Below are 17,911 nucleotides of genomic sequence, written 5' to 3'. Positions count from 1 at the left end.
GGAACCATCAGAGAGAGGAGCAGACAGAGCTCTCACTCTGATCACTATCTAACATTTTTGTAGTGTTTTTATTTATGATAAATGGAAGATAATTAGGTTATGGCCACTGAAAAAAACAACGACAGAAAACAGAGCCATTGGTGGAAGAAAAAAAATCACAATTATAACACTATTTTAAATCTCATGTTATTTCTTTTTTGTCTTTATTTTCTTCATTATTTATTTATTTATTTATTTAGTTAGTTAGTTATTTGTCTGGGTTTTTGGTTTTGTCGTATTTTTTTTCTAGTCCTAATATTTGTCTTGGCTTTCTCTTTTCAGCTGTTTTTGTTTGTTTTTCGGCTTGATTTTGTTTCATCTGTTTTTTTTTGGGGTTTTTTTCTAGTCCTATTTTTTGTCTTGATTTTTTCTTTAAGGCTGGTTTATTGATTTTTTTAGTCTTGATTTCTTTTTGTGGACTTGAATTTATTTATATTTTTGTCTGGGATTTCTTATCCAGTCCTAATTTTTGTTGTCTTGATTTTTTTTTTGTAGCTGTTTTTTGTGTGTATATGTATGTATTTTTTTTTTTTCGTAATACACTCCAGTTTCCCAATGGGATTTTTAAAAGTTAAATAAGGCTAACAATCAAGTTGAATTCACCGAGATTGACTATCATGTACTTTTCTGACCGCGTGACTCATCTGTTCAATAGACGATCTTTGATTATTCCTCGGTCCGTTATTCTTGGAATAAAAGGAACAACTTTCACTATTTATACCAATTATTATTGATTATAGTTTCACTTTTAAGGGCTCAGCCTTCATGTATTTAATCAAACCTTTACATGACTTAAAAAGTGATGACGTTAAAATAAATAAATAAATAAATAAAAAAGTGATAAAGCGGAAAACATTCAGCTTTTAAAATAACAGAATTCTGCACAACAGCGACACCTAGTGGTAAAAGTGGAAAATACTGTATTTTATTACTGAAGTCCATCCATCCATTTTCAGACCCACTTATTCCTGTTTGACAGGGTCGCGGAGACTGAAGTGAAAGTACAGATAATCTTAACCTGGAGCCATGTATCTATAAAGGTAGATTTGTGTCTTTATTATTAAATTAAATAAATTAAAAAAAAAACAATTTCAATTACAAAACGAAAAGGGTTCAGCTGCAAAATAAAGAATTGCCTTTGAACACCAATTCTTTAATTATTGTTTTTTTGCTTGAAGTTATTTTTTCTTCATTGAAAAGTTTTGTTTTTTTTATTTTTTTGAAATAATATTTTTTGGTATTTGGGTCATATTATGGGTATTACATTTGTGTCTTTATTATTCAATCAAAATAAAAAATAATTTATATAAAAAAGTGTTTGAATGCAAAAAAATTGAGACCCAAACAATTGCAATTGAACACTTTTTTTTTAAATTGAAAAATGTTTTTTATTGAATATATTTCAGTGACTTGAGTCACTTACACTACAAGTGTTTCAAAGCAAACTTTATTGATATAATACAAAGCAGAAAAGAAAGGAAATATAATGATTAATGCACAGATTTAGACGACTCATTAGATATAGTTAATGAAATGTGGCTGTGCACACATATTATACGTCTTTTTCAGCTGGATTTTCTAATGACATTTAGTTAGAGAAACAAAATAGTTAAATGTGAACTTTAGCACCATATGTCTTCTCTGAAACATCAAAGGAAATAAGATCAGCACCTTTTGATTTAACCTAGAACTCATTTTCTTCTTCTTTCTCGTTTTCCTAACAAGCTCTCACTATCTTTAAGATCCCCAACAATTTCAACATAAAATTAAGATTTAAGTTACATAATATTTCTGAAACTATAGATAGAGTAGGTCGAAAAGAAAAAAATAAAACATAAAGGAATGTAAATAAAATCAATTCATTGCACTGTGAATATTTTGGTGTCAAAATATAAACTTTTGAAAAATAATCAAGCAAACATTGACTTAAGATATTAGTTATAAAATGCTATGTATATAAATGATATCATCTCCAAATGGCTCAATACAAAAACAACAAAAAATAAAAAAACAAACAAGAAGCAAAACCGATAAGAAGATATAATGCTCTGAATCAAATAAGTGAGAAATAGTTTTTTTTCCCAACAATGTAATTATTTATCAACACAGATGTAATCAATATCTGTCTATGTCTGACTTGTAAATGTGAAATGTTTGAATATGGAGCTATTATTCCTCCATACATACTTTACAAGCTATTAGTACTTGTACTAAGATTTTAAATCCGTGCACCCCTCGTTCTTTGGTTATTCTGTTTTAAAACCAAATCAAAATAACAAATTAACAGTGTGGTTATTTTTGTTTTACTGACTTAAAACCAAAACAGAAATACAGAATAATAAAAAACCAGACAAAACCAGACAAACTAGGACGTGAGCTTCATGTTTTAATCTCACAACACAGAGGGGACACACAGGGGGGCGGACTTTTACTCCAGGACAAAAAGGAGCAACGCATAAGTCACATTACTGATGAACTGGTGAATTGAAATGTTATTAATACATAAATAAATCGAAACAAAAAAAAGGATGTTACATAAAACATGCACATGATATGTGATTAAAGGAACCAGAGGTGGTGAAATGAATCTACTGGTGTTCCTCAATTCTCGTGATCATTTTCCATGTGTTGATGGCTGTCGTTAGTGGCTATTGGTATTATAACCTGCAAAAAATATATATTTACTGCCCTCAAAAAAGCTGTATTTGTTTTTGAAAAAGGTAGAAGTTCTAACATCTATTGTTCCTCACAGTCGATGGTCAGTCACCAGATTATCTGGATATTTGGACCGTAACACTGTTTGGTAAAGTTGGCAGATATTCACAGATTCAGACTTCCATCATCAATAACTCCTAAAGGAAACATCATTGATGCACAACTTGCACCTCTTTGCCATCAGTGTGAGGTGGACAACATGATACAAGATCATTCTATGAAACGCAGCAGAATAAACGTTCGCCTCCTTCTGTGAAGTGAGATTAAAACATGAAACTCTCATCCACAGTTTCCCTTAAATCTCCAAATATCTTTAAAATAGAAAAATGCTGTTTGTCTGTTTTTTGATTTTTCTGTATTTCTGATTTGGTTTTAAGTTAGTAAAGCAAAAAAAAAACCACAGCGTTTATTTGTAATCATAGGAGTTATTATTATTTTTCTTCCGCAACTCCTTTGTCGTGGAACTCCTCATAAGCTATTACTGCAGCACTAATGACACGTATGTCATCTCATAGGGACAATGTCAAGGATGTGCAGTCAACCTTTTTAGGAGGCAAAATGTTAAGGTCAAGGTCAAGGTCGCATCAAGTGTCAAAAACCAAAATTTTCCATATCTCTACAAATATTTATGGTACAAGCTTGATGCTTACATTTATGAAAAGCTCATCTCAAGTGAAGTATTTTATGTTATTGGACCGAAGCTGTACGACCTACCAGTAAAAAAATCGGTAGGGGTCAAAGTTCATGACGTCACAAAAAAAACTTTTCCTTATAACTTGGCCACAAATTGAGATACAGTGCTCATTGAACAACATTTCTTTTCAATGTGTGACCTTGACCTTCACTCAAGGTCAGTCTTCTGTTTTTCCTGCATTATATAACTTGTCAACAAATCCAGATACAGGTTGTAATTTTTGCCAATTTTCAATTTCCTAATACGTATTGGCCTTGTGAATACAGGCGTTGCCTAGTGTAGATTTGGTTTTAAAACAGAATAACCAAAGAACAAAGGGTACACAGATTATTCTAGAACTTTGGAATATGACTACTGTGTAAAGTGACACTAATGAATAGTTCAGCTTCTATGTGAAGCTCTAGAGCCGCTGTCTTCTGTTCGTCTTCATTTTGATTTGTTTCCAAGAAGTCCATCAGGAGCTGTAACAGGAAGAATCAAACACCAGTAAACTCAAGAGAAGATTTTTATGACTTTTGATGATGAACGTAAGTGTAACACAATAACTCATTTGGGATTTACTTTTCTATCAAGTATTAAAAGTTTTGAGAGGAATAACAATACTTTTTTATACATATTTCCCCATGTTGTCTTTTGTTGCAAATTCTCCAAAATGGTTGATGTGATATTTAAAGCTCTGTATACTACTGGAATATATGGTACTACTATCTTAAGACAAACATATCCTGTCCATGTTTCTGTGTAAAAGCAGATCTATAACAAAAAAACAGTTTCGTCAGATTTAAGTAAAATATAAGTGTTTCTTACGATGTGGTACATCCAGAAACGTGTGCCGTGGTACCAGTGTACTGCACGTCACATTGCACAATGTTGTTGTCAAAGTTTGACTCTGGGACCAGTTGTTTAGGGTTTACAGTCACCTGGTAGGAGAACAGAGCACATGGTCACATGATCAGGTACAGGATCACCTTTCAAATCTTATTTATCCACTCAACTCATCACACAGAACACACTCACACTTCAACACATTTAACATTTTGTACAACGCACAACAGGCTTTTCACACAGTAATAATGATAATAATAAATTATTATCATTATTAATAATGATAATAATAAATTATTATCATTATCATAATTTGGTATAAAAGTACCTTAGGGTCATAAAAATAAATGTATCTTAAAACTCAGGTTAGATCACACTTTATATTGGAAATAGATGCAATTTTTTTTTAAATGGCCGCCAATTTGACAGAATAACTCTAGAGCCCTCCCTAGGGGGCGTCCCCCCCAGTTTGGAAACAATTGCTCTAGTCTACATCCATCAATGCTTTATGTTGTTATTATATATTAATTATTATTATTATAGTGTGAATGGACTGTGTTTTGACATGCATTTTTGCAGTGAAAAATTGCCTGTTCTACCTCCAATTGTCAAAGAAAGGGGAAAACTGTTGGCTTTTTAAACTTGTAACCTATTTTAGTGGATTCCTTGACCCCAAATTTGTCATTATAGCTATAACAGAAAGAAATATATGGGTCTCGCATGGGCATTTTTAAGAAACGTATGTATTTTATGTACAGAGTGTGATCTCACTTGTGTCTTAGGGTACATTTATTTCTATTGTCCTAAGGAACTTTTACTAAAGGGAACATTTGAAGAGGTAGATGGTGAAGAGGAGAGGACCAAGCACAGAGCCATGGGGGACACCTTGGGACAAGAGGGCAGTTGTTGATGAAGATAAATTGTTTTCTGTCAGTGAGGTATGGGTTTAACCAGGCGAGACCATCACCACTGATATATTGAGGATGGAAAGTATGATGGAGTGGTTGATGGAGATAAAGAAAGAACGAGAATAGAGAATAGGAAGTAAGAACAGATACAGTACGTAAGAAGTAAAAAGCTGAAAGTAGATTTTATTTTAATGTCATAATCAATGTGAATTCCTTGTATTTTCTCCCACTGATTCCAACCTTTAAGATGTATTTTCCAGGTGTAACGTCCGTGATATCGATCCATTGGCAGTCGATATCAGCATTGTAGGTGTCGTAGCAACCGGGACTCAAACCCTGAACACACAGAAAGAACCGCTGCGTATTGTTCACTGATGAGGGGGAAAGTTTACATCAACATAAAGGTTCAAATAAAAATATTTAGGACATGTGTTATTATTTTTCTTCCATTTTCATCTTCCAATATCTCAGGAACTCCAGCACATAGGAAAGGTAAATGTGGTATAGTATTACTATACCTACTCTCTCAGAATATACAAAACCACCTGTCACTAAATTGACCATATCTCAGAAAAATTAATCCAATCAAACTAAAAAAATACATTTTGCCTATTGAATAATCACAGAACAATTAGTAAAAATATCAGAATTTTTTTAGACCGAAGTGCGTGGATCATTTATTGAAATGACATAGAATGATCCAGAGCCGTTTTCTTCATTAGAGTAATGTATGCTGGAATAAAATATGACATTAATGTCAATAAACTGCAGCTAGAGAGTGGAGTGGGCAGGGGCTGTCTATAAAGTAGAAAACCAAAGGTAAAATTCAACAATAAAATAAAATAACATCACTGTATCACATTGCGTGAGTGCGTGTGTGTGTGTGTGTGTGTGTGTGTGTGTTTCTACCTGTGTGTGTGAGGTGCAGGCAAAGCGACGGTAGTATCCTGGGTCACATGACGTGTCCTCCAGACAGAAGCTGGCTTTGTGACCCTCGGCCACTGATTTGTGGCTCTGTGCATCCAGCAGCTCGTAAAGGCTGAACTCATCCATGCTGTGGAAGTGTCTGAACACATGGAGAAGTTTAAAATCAGAGAGATTTATAAAAGACTGAGGGCCAAGTGTTTGTTTTTTAAATCAGTAATTGATCCTCCAGTCTGACACATTAAATGTATTTATCCCAATCCAGCTGAAGTTAGCTAGTAAATCACAAACAGTGTCAGCACACTCTTTAAGGAAGAGTAAAGGTCCCTTAGGAGAGCTGTTCTTCTCTGCTTCATTGTCTCCTACCAAACCACAGAGTTTGAACTGTCGCCCCCTGCGGTCACAGATTCTTTTTTGGGTCACAACTGTTTTGATCCTCTTTCTGTAAACAAGAGGAGAGGTTTTAATTGACATCTTTAACTTTTCCTGGTTTTTGAGAGCAACCAAAAGCAGCACAAGTTGTTACTTTGACTGAAAAAACTGTTAAATGATCTAAAAAGCTGCTATATAATCTATAAATCAGGCTGAATGCTTCACTTCACACACAACAATGGGATGTTTACAGGCAGCGGGGCCGTGTGACATCATCAATCATGTGATTTCAAGATGGAGGAACACAGGCTCTAAAACTGTAAAGTAGTCCTAATTTTAAAAGCTAAAAAAAATATCTGATGCATAATAATGCGTTTTGTTAGACATAGATCTACTAATAAGGACATTAAGAAGGTTTTAGGACACATTTGTAAAAACAGTGGAGGATTCCTTTAAAAAGGTTCAAGGTCACTTGTTTTGAACCTTTTCAGCCCCAGCCACTTTTTTTTCTTCAAAAATCACATACCCATAGCAAATAATGTTTTTTCAAAGCTTCTACATGACCTACATGGCTATTTTTTGTTCAGATTGAAGTAGGACCCTTAGATGATGTTACATTTTGGAAATATTTTGGAAATATATGATACTGTGTGACAATAAATCATGTTTTAAATACAGAAATCTGTAGTCCACCCTGAAAAAACCCCCCTAAAGATTTATATCAAATATAAAGCTAATTCTCATTAACAAAGGCTACAAAAGCAGAAATAATTGAACTATTATAAGGACATTAACTGAAGCAAGTTTGATGATAATAATAAACAATATGCAAAAGATACACATGTTTTTGTGCAAAAACGTTCAGGCAGAAGCCCACTTTGCTACAACTGTGCCAAAGTTTTCCACAAATTTGGGAACAAGTGTGTAACTGTAATATGTCAGTCAAATGTATTCCAATCATTATTAGTCTTATGTTTGACCACTAGATGTTGCAATTTGGCTTGAAATAAACACATATTATCCATTTTTATTCAGGTTTCTGCTGTGTCATGCGTGATGCTATTTTTTGTTCCACTCTTTGATGCTGTTACGCATGGGTGTTATTGAGCAATGCCTTGACCAATCAGAATGTTTGACACTGCGTTGTAAAGCTCAGAGCCTGTAGAAATTGGTGATATCAAATACTATGGGAGTGGCTTTAGCCTGGCCAATCAGAGCTGGATAAAGGAGGTACTGGCCATTTTTACGCACTAGCACTAAGCGCTCATTGGACGGATTTCTCGATTGAGAAGTGCTCAGATGTCAGTAATGGGTGGTCTCTATCAGACGACGTGATTTTGATTTATCAAAATATGGAGTTTTATGCACATTGGAGCAACTTTTGATAAGAAACAACAAAGGTAATCATTGTTGAGTTTTCTGATTTTGTGGCGTTGTTTTGGTACGTAACATACCTGACCTGTATATCAGTGGATTCAGCTCAGCCTGTAGCTTCACGTAGACTCTTGTTACAGAGATCTGTGTTTATTTTGTGACTCACAGCAGTGGAAAAAGGCAGAGTTTTCCGAGTTGTCGACTTTTCCCTCTTTGAACATAATGTCCTGCTGTCGTCTTTAGTTCTGAATGTGGGTTGGTTACAGTTTTAGCTTCTATAGTTTCTTAGCATGACAGAGAGGTATAGAATGTGTGAATTCATTAATCATTTACATAATTTAGACCCGTGAGAGTCACGGAGGCTTGAGCTGCCCCCGTGGGTGGGTCCGTTGTAGCTAAAGAGGTTTTTAAGCTAATTAAAGACACCAAGACTTTCATGTCATGACTTATATAACCTGTTGTGGTTACCTACTGATGACAGGTGTGCCACTCCCAGGAGTATCGAGGTTTACTAGGTAAGAAGTCGGCTGTTCCCTGGTTCTTCACCCTCTGAGGAAACCTTAACAACACTCTGGTGTCGTAATCCTGAGCAGAACGAGAAGAACTATACAACACAAATACAGAGAGGTCAGAGTAGTAGTGACAACATCTGGCAAAATGTTGAGGAATCAGCATCCTGTAAATAATTTTGGAGCTTAACGTAATTAGCAAAACAAAAGTTCAAGTAAGTTGTTGTAAATTTAGAAACATGGGGAAGTTTACATAAATTCCAAAGCTATAAGTAAGAAAAAATAAGTAAAGTAAGTAAAAGTAAAGTAAGTAAAAATGACAAGGCTGGACAGTGAACCCAATCAGATCAACCTCAAATAATTCATTCATCATAACATTCTTGTGAACTAATAACTGCTTATGTGGAAATGTGTTCTCTATAGTATAAATGGTCCCAGAAGCAGCGAACTAAGCTGAAAATCATCAAAAGCACAAAAGCCACCTTTAATAGCTATCAACTTACGTTTTAATGGCAGAGGAAAGGCCTCGACTGGAAACCCTGACTAATGAGGCTCAGCTGATGATTTCAAACACATGTTACTACTACTGAATACCAACACATTACAGGAGTTTGCACTAAATTTAAAAAAACACATCTGAAATCTAGAATAAAAGTATCAATAGAAAAATGCCATAAAGTCTTACGAAGCGAGGCAGTTTTCCTCCGCAGCACAGCGCAAGTTGTACATCGACAGCCTCTGGACGTACGAGGAAATCTGGATATAATAGGCATCAGGAACCAGATCAGGAAGACCTGCAATCAGAAAATAATTAATGCAACGATAACATCACAGAAGATTAGTTCTTCATCATATAAATACTGAAATACAACAGCTATATAAAAAAAAGAAGCTGTGAATTAAGGTGCTTTCACACTGGACAAACAGTCTGTGATGCAGTTGCACGAGCTAGTCGCCTGGGGGGGGATACTGGATTAGAGACTAGAAACACAAGGAAGATGTTCTCATCTATTGGTCAAAGGCTGTGTTTGAAATCGTACACTAATGCACGACAACCTCAATGAGTATATACTGTCTACTATGTACTGTAAGTATGATTAGGATGATGAGCGTTCCCACTGAAGTATACTTCCAAGTTTCCCAAGATGCATTTGGAACCTAGACAAGGCAAGACAAGGCAAATGTATTTATATAGAGCATTTCATACACAAGGCAACTTAATGTGCTTTACATGATCAAAAAGTGCAACAGAAAACATTCAACAGCTTAAAATCTATAAGAACATTTAAAATCATCAGTAAAATCATTTAAAATCATCAACAAACACATGACATCATCAACATGACCATAAATCTCTCTCAATCATACACAGTAGAGAAAAAAAGTTCCTTTAAAAATGTTCACATGTGATGCTGACTTCAGCTCTGCTGCAGTTTGTTCCACTTCTTTGCAGCATAACAACTAAACACAGCATCACCATGGTTACTGTGAGCTCTGGGCTCCACTATCTGACCTGTGTCCATAGATCTCAGAGACCTGCTGGGTTCATACCTGACTAACATCTCACTGATGTATTCTGGACCAAACCCATTCACACATTTATAACCAGCAGCAGAACTTTACAGTCTCCTCTGAGGCTGACTGGGAGCCAATGTAAAGACTTTAAAACTGGACAAATGTGTTCTGACCTCTTTGTTCTGGTTCAGACCTGAGCTGCAGCGTTCTGAACCAGCTGTAGATGTTTGATGAAGACCATTACAATAGTCCAGTCTGCTGGAGATAAAAGCATGGACCAGTTTCTCCTGATCTTTCTGAGTCATTAAACCTTTCACTCTGGAGATGTTCTTTAGGTGGTAGAAGATGTTTTTGTGATAGATTTGATCTGATGCTGAATGTCAGATCTGAGTCAATCAGAACACCAAGGTTTTTGACTTGGTCTTTATCTTCTAAAGATCCAGACTCAGATACTTGCTGACAGCAGTCCTCTTTTCCTTGTTACCAAAGACAATCACCTCCATCTTGTCATGGTTTAGTTGAAGGAAGTTTTCACTCATCCATCAGTTTACTTTTTCTAAACAGTCACACAATGGGACCATAGTCATCTGGGTTCAGTGATACATATACAGTAGTTGTGTGTCATCTGCGTAGCTCTGATAATCAACCTTACAGTTGTGTAAAATGTGTCCTAAAGGAAGCATATAAAGGCTAAACAGAAGAGGTCCAAGAACAGATCCCTGAGGAACCCCACAGGACATTGGTAATCTGTCAGATTCAAAGTTTCTAATCTATCTATACTTTTACTTGAATACTGAAGACTAGTACTTTTGCCACCTCTGGTTTTTATGCATGCTTTTATCTTTATAATAAAAGTAGAGATATAATAAATAACACCATCATATCTGAACTATTGTTTTATCATGTTTGCTCTTCCTACCGTGCTGGTGATAACTGGTGCCATATCCATGTCGGTGATGACCTCTGGCTCTGGGTCTGTAGTAGGAGTTGTAGTAGTTGTAGTAAGGGTAGTAGTTGGAGGCTTTGTACGGGTTATATGGATCATCTCCAACCATCATGTCCTCCCTTCTGACTGGGTCATCTACGGACGCAGGCTGTTCTGGACCGCTGTGCTGCTGATGCTGCTGATGTGTCATCGTGCGTAATTGCGCGGAGCCGCTAGAGGCTGGAACTCTCATTGGAACTCTGAGGGATGCCCGGGACCCACCGGTGGTGCTGGTGCTGTTGCTGAGGATCAGCACGGAGTTTTCACTTCTCCTCTCAGTAGAGGGTCTGTACTGAGAGCCACGGCTCAGGATGCTGAAAACCTGTCCGTTGTGTTGCCATGTCAACCCTCTACGGAGCGCACCCGCACCGGCCTCTCCACCAGAAACAGCGGCCTCTGTACATGTCCAGATGGAACACAGGTGAGCCAGAGACAGCAGCAATGCTTCTGGAGAGAGTTCCTTCATTATCACAGGAAAAAACAAGTTTAATTCTAACAATTACAGCAGAGAAGTCCGTGCGTGCAGTGGGACTCCAAGGAGTGTGTGTGAGTGTCTATGTGTGTGTGTGTGTGTGTGTGAGTGTGTGTGAGTGAGTTGCTCCGCAGTGTCAGAGAGGGAGGAGGGGAGAGATAGTGACAGGTAGGAGTAGGCCAGTGTGTGTGTGTGTGTGTGTGTGTGTGTGTGCGTGTGTTTATGTGGCATTCATGGGCAACAGGTGGCCCGGGGGCCAAATGCAGCCCTCGCTATAATTTTGAGCGGCCCTTGAAGTAAATGCACAAAATGAGTTAAAAAACAAATACAAAAATACAGAAATATACACTAGACAACATTAATACACAAAATGACACAAAAAAAAACACAACAAAAACACAAAAAACGGGTAAATGAAAAATCTCAAAATTACAAAATGACAACAAAAATACACAGATTGTGAAGTCATAAAGTCAGTAAAATGATGGTCCATTGTTCTATGAATCTGTGATAACCACATTTATTAATTCATCTGAATAATATCCACTGTTATCCAGGAACGTTTATTATTATTATAGTCATCTTAAAGATGGAAATCATGGTTTTAATCACTAATAAAATGGGTTCAAAGTGACCAAAAATGGTGGAAATTGTGGTGAAATGGGATTTCAAAAACCACAGAATTTGGTTAAAAGTTGCAAATTAGAGTGGATAAAAACAGACAGAAAAATTTGGGAGGTTGGGGTAATGTAATTTAAAAAGTAAGACCATTTAATTTAAAATGGCAAATAATGGGTATGACAACTGGTGAATATGGTTAAATTGACAAAAAATAATGATGAAATCTGGTGAAAAGAGGTTAAAAGTGACAATAATGAGTCAACATATGCGACAGGTGTAAAAGTGGTGGAAAGGGTTTATAAGTGCTGAACATGTCTGGAAAGTGGAAAAAATGTGCAAAAAAGGCATTAAAATGTGATGTAGAAGTGTCAGAAATAGCAAAAATACATTAAAAGGAGCAAAAATGTACAGAGAGAAAAAGTGATGAAAATAGGTTAAAATATGGAAAGTTTGGTGTAGTTGGAGAAAAAGGATAAAGAATCAGCAAAAATGGGCTCAAATTGTTAATATATATATATATATATATGTTTTTTTTAAGGCATCTGGAGACCCTCTCCTGGTGTCTCCTTACCCCAAATGTGGTCCTGACCCCAAGATTGAGAACTCCTGTGATATAGGATATAATACATGAATCTTATATTCTAATAATAAAATAGATAGATAGATAGATAGATAGATAGATAGATAGATAGATAGATAGATAGATAGATAGATAGATAGATAGATAGATAGATAGATAGATTGATTTTAGCTATACCTCACAAAATTTGGCTCTCATATAGAGTTATAAATTTTGCAATTTTCCAGGGGGAAGGGGGAGGCTCTGGACCCCTACAACACTCACTCATGGGCCTCATGCTCCCCCTACACTGTGAAAAACCCCTGGTCAGAACCCTGTCTCTTCTGTTTAATTACAGTATTTATGCCTTATTTTATGCTGAGCTCAGGATTCTTTAAAAAGCTCCAAACACAGACACTCACCTACTGAGAAAACACTATCACACACACTCTGCCACACACACAGATACTGAACTTTTTCCTTCACCCACATCCTGTTACATTTATTTTTGTGGTAATATGTTGCACTTTGTCTCTTTTTTTATTTTTTTGATTTTATATTGCAACATGCAAGACACACACACACACACACACACACACACACACACACACACACACACACATATATATATATATATATATATATATATATATATATATATATAGTTTGATAGAAGAGATACGGCTATGTAGCGGCGCATAAACTTTTTATTCACACGTTATTTACACAATGTCAACAACGTTAGACTTGTCCATCCAGCCTTACATGTTCCAGCCAGAGTCTGACCCAGTGGAGCGAGATGAAAATGAAGATGATGAACCTGCAGAACCCTAACAAGTGAGCTAACACAAGCTAACGCTAGCGCCAAGCTAACGTCACGAAATGCTTTTTACTACAGTCTTTTTGGAGACAAAAACGGCAAAATGAAATGACTAATGAAAACTTTAGACTTAAATTAAATCACGTAGGCCATATCATCAAGGATCTAAAACGAGCACACAGCGCTAACATATGAAGACGGTGCAACTGCTAATGCTAACAAAACAATGACAGGGACATCTTATCATCACACTTTTTAGCGTTATTTACAGCTTAGCGAAGTGCTCTGTTCATCGTCTCCAAAGATAGAAGGAATTGAACCCTCAATCAGACAAAGTCTTTCTGTAAATCCTTCTTTATACTGGTGGAGGTTGATGAAGCAGTCATCATTGAAGTGCTTCACACACACAAAAATGACCTTATCCACAGATGTGGTACATTTCTATAAAAAATAAAACTCAACCAGGTACTTTGAAAAGGTTCTGATGCTGGGAGACGGTGTAATGAAGCGTGTGGGTTACTACATCCAACAACCCAACATTTTGACTTATCCTCTCGTAACTTCTGCATCCTGGAGCTTGGACTACAAAATAAAAGCCAGAAATAAAAATGGCGGATTGCTCGAAGTGTTGGACCTGGAGTTGATGTCTTAATTTGGCAGTTCTGCTGCAAATACTGTGATGTAATAGTTCAAAAAATGTAATAAAGAATAGAAAAATCTAAACAGATTGAAAAATATGACCAAAACAGAATATAAAGATATCAACGGAGCACCTGAAGAGATTAATTTGAACTTTTCTGTACTTCTAAACACTCTAAATATACAACAAAATGCATTTAAGGGCTAAAAAAGTGGATTTAACATGATATGTCCCCTTCAACTTCTCGTCATGCTTTTGGTAAAATAAACATAAATTGATCTCTTAGGCTGTATTTGCTGCTTTGTAGTGAGAAATATTTTTGAACGCCTTCTGGAAGAGCATTTATTTTATCTGTGATATTTTATAATAAACAATTTTTTTAAATTGCATTAGTTTTGTTTTAACAAATAATGGATGTGTATGGTCATAATATCCTTCTTTGTTTGAGATGGAATCTCAGGATGCGTGGAGGAAGGTCGTCCAGGCCTCTTGTGCTCAGAAGAGGAACCAGAGATTTGAAAGTCTTTCACATGCCCACGTGACTGCAAGTGCCTCCTTTTCTATTTTATTTCTTCTCCATGTCAGTGAGTCCTCTGGAGATATACTGTATGTTACAGGTTGCCACGAGCTGTCAGAATGTTTCTGTGTGAGTACGGCTCCAATACCATATGGCGATGCGTCTGCAGCTACTCTTGTGTCTGCTGAGTTGGAGTACTGAGCAAGCACTTCAGGAGAGCTTAATATCTGCTTTAGTGTCTGGAAAGCGGTTTCCTTTGGCTCCGCCCAAATCCACTAATTTCTCTCTTTCTGCAGCTCCTTTAGTGGTGTGGTGATTGTGGCTAACTGTGGCATAAACTTAGCTAAATAGTTAGCCATGCCCATGACACAGTGCACATCCTCCACACTCTGGAGCTGTGGCAGAGCTGTATTGCCTTTACCTTATTTGGATCCGCTTCAATGCCTTTAGCAGAAACTTTGTGTCACACAAAGATAATGTCACTTTTGGAAAACTCACACTTGTCGTTAAGCGTGAGTCCCACCTTTTGGAACTTCTTGCAGTCTCTCATCGTGCTCCTGTTTGTCTCTGCTGTAAACAAGAATGTCATCTGCATGATAATACACACCCTCGAAGCCCTCCAGCATCTGCAACATTCTCCTCTGGAAATGCTTGGTTGCAGATGCTATGCCAAATAGAAATCTGTTCAACTGGAACCTTCCAAAAGGAGTGATGAACGTTGTGAGAGGCCTTGACTCTGTTGTGATGGGGATTGGCCAAAATCCCGAACTGACATCGAGCTTGGTGAAAACTTTAGCGTCTTTCGTCATTGCTAATGTTTGGTTGACTGCTAGGAGAATATGCCGTTCCATTTTTGCTGCTGTGTTCAGGGGTGTGAGGTCTACACATGTTCTGGGGGGCTTGTTAGCTGGTCTGGGAATCACAACAATACCTGAACACCACTCTGTTGGTTCAGTTACTTTGGAAATGACTCCCATTTCATCCATTCTCTGCAGTTCTTGTTTTCACTGCATCTCTGAGGGGAAGGAAACACGTTGTGGGCTACAGGTACTGCTCCCTGCTCCAGCTCTATGTGATAAGGCTCTTTCAGCGTTCCTAAACCCTTAAACACATCAGGGTATGTTTCAGTGACTATGTCTACTCTGTACACTAGTTCTAAAGCTTCACACGCTGGTCTGCTCAACAGTGGCTGTACTAGACCTGACAAAAGGTAAACATCTTGTGACGTGCTGCACCCTTTAACAACTAGCTTTGCCCCAAAGCAGCCCTTTACTTTTAGTGGGTGACTGCCTGGCCCTAGTAGTTTCTTTCTTGGCGTTTGCAGCTAGCCGTCCCTGTCTGGTCTGTATGGGTAAATCTTATGGTTCAGATCACATCACAGCAGAGCACTTGAAATTTGCCAGTCATTGAGTTATGATATTACTTGCTTTATGTTTCACTGCAATGTTAACACATGGTATATTGCCCAGTTCTATGATGTCTGTTGTACTTATGCCTGTGGTGAAGGATAAAACAGGGAAAATATCCAGTATTGACAACTGTTACGTGTTTCCTCTATGGCAGGTCTCCCTCCTTCCCCTTTCTGAGTGGCTGTAGCACACCTGATTGCTGTTGGCAATCAGGGTGAGGGAGATTACTTAGGATGGCAGGAGAGAGGAGCAGGCAGAGCAGAGTTGAGCACTGAGCCACACACACACTGCAGGACAGAGGCATAGTGAGGTTTGTCTGTTGCTTGGTTAGTTGTTGTCTTGTCTTGTTGGTTGTTTTGTTGAGTTGTTTGAAACCTCTTTCTATTTAAGTAGCAATCATTTAACTCATGCATGTTTAGATTGCTGGGCTTTGTTATTTTAGTTTGGCTATAGTCGCCGGTAGTCCTGTTTTCCGGGTTTTCTTTCTTGTTTAATAGTTAGTTTTGGCTGAGGTAGCTTAGCCCGGGTGGGGCCTGGTCCGATGGCCCATGGAGTGGTTAGCCAGGTTCTTAACACCTCTTTTCCTTATTTTGGCCGGCGCCTGTAGCCTTTTTGGTTTGTTGATTTATGTTTTGATTCATTAATGTTTTATTTACAATAAACTTGCAAACTTGAGCCCTTTTGTCTGTGTCCTTTTGTATATGTTAGTGGTCTCCCTTCATCAAGCCACATTTTCTTGAGGAGACCGTAACAACAACTACAGGCCAATTGCAATGGCCTGTGTGATATCAAAGGTCTTTGAAATTGTACTCGTGGATAGATTCAAGAAATATGTTATCACCACTGATGAGCAGTTTGATTTTAAAAGTCAACATGGAACTGATGTGTGCATCTATGCCCTGAAAGAGGCTGTGAGGAAGTACAGAGGGCAGAACTCCTCCATGTTTATGTGCTTCTTGGATGCCTCGAAGCGTTTGATTGTATCAACCATGGCAAACTGTTTGAAAAATTGCAAGAGCGAGGGGTTCCTCCCTACCTAATCCAGACCCTAGGTTTTTGGTACAGATGGGGAAGTGTGACATCAAGACCTTTTTTTGTGACTAATGGGGTGAGGCAGGGTGGGATCTTATCTTCCATGCTTTTTAACCTTTACGTGGATGATCTCTCCCAAAGATTGAAAAACTGTAATACTGGCTGTATGTACGTGTGGCCGTAACCTAGCAACACTCTTGCAGCTAGCACCTGCGTGACGGTCATTTTCAGTTTTAAAATTGCACAAGTTAAATACACTGTACTGCACCGGAAAATACAGCAGTTCGCTGCTTCTGACACATGTATAATGATAATCCGGGACACGGTGGACTCACGTCAGTTCTTGTTTAGTCACATAACAGAAAGTTACCCATGACCCCTGAAGCGGTGCATTGTGGGTAATGTAGTCTATTGCTACATCCTCCACTCCAGTCCTGAGGGCGTACATGTTTCCTGCTCCTCCACCTGATTGTAAAAGGTAGTTCCTTAAAGCTGGATGGAACACGTTAAGTAGATTCAGGTGTTTTAGAGACACCCTGTGGATGTTGACTCTCTAACGTCAGGAGTGTTGATCCAAACTATCCTCACCAACCTTCAGTCTATTGTGTTTTTGTCTATGTTTATATGACTTATATGGACACTAAAGCTCCAGTTTGTGTGGCTGCATTCAACAATCCTCCAACATGTAGTGCAGAGAGCTCCAGTTCCAGTTTCCACATGTGTTTCACACCATCACCATCACCGAGGGGAAAAAGTCATCTGGCTGAACATGAGCCGCAGGTTTTTATTTTAATGACGTATATGAAAGATCAAAGGTAAAGTGGCTTAACAGCCGAGCTTTTCACTTTCCTTTCAAAGAATACAAGGCAGCAGGAGCTGCACTTTTCCAATGAGAAGCAGGTGTAGCTTCATAATGAGCCGTGGACACATGGAGGACTCCTGCAGAGACTTCCTGTTCACAGGATGCATAAAGAGGATGGA

General features: G+C 37.6%; 1 protein-coding gene across 1 annotated transcript; it reads right to left on the bottom strand.

The window, feature by feature from the left end:
* Positions 1–4,251: 4,251 nt before the first annotated feature.
* On the bottom strand, positions 4,252–11,326 carry LOC114470130 (protein-lysine 6-oxidase-like). The gene is made up of 6 exons (XM_028458141.1): positions 10,795–11,326; positions 9,046–9,154; positions 8,324–8,455; positions 6,091–6,247; positions 5,422–5,517; positions 4,252–4,368 (listed from the first exon to the last, which is right to left on the bottom strand). The coding sequence occupies exons 1-6, from the start codon at positions 11,324–11,326 to the stop codon at positions 4,252–4,254; spliced, it is 1,143 nt and encodes a 380-aa protein (XP_028313942.1).
* Between the last annotated feature and the right edge of the window lie 6,585 nt (positions 11,327–17,911).

Source organism: Gouania willdenowi, chromosome 9 (assembly GCF_900634775.1).
Source record: "Gouania willdenowi chromosome 9, fGouWil2.1, whole genome shotgun sequence".
Lineage (NCBI taxonomy): Eukaryota > Metazoa > Chordata > Actinopteri > Blenniiformes > Gobiesocidae > Gouania > Gouania willdenowi.
The sequence above is the reverse complement of the archived record's forward strand: the minus strand, read 5'-3'. Positions and strand labels throughout refer to the sequence as shown.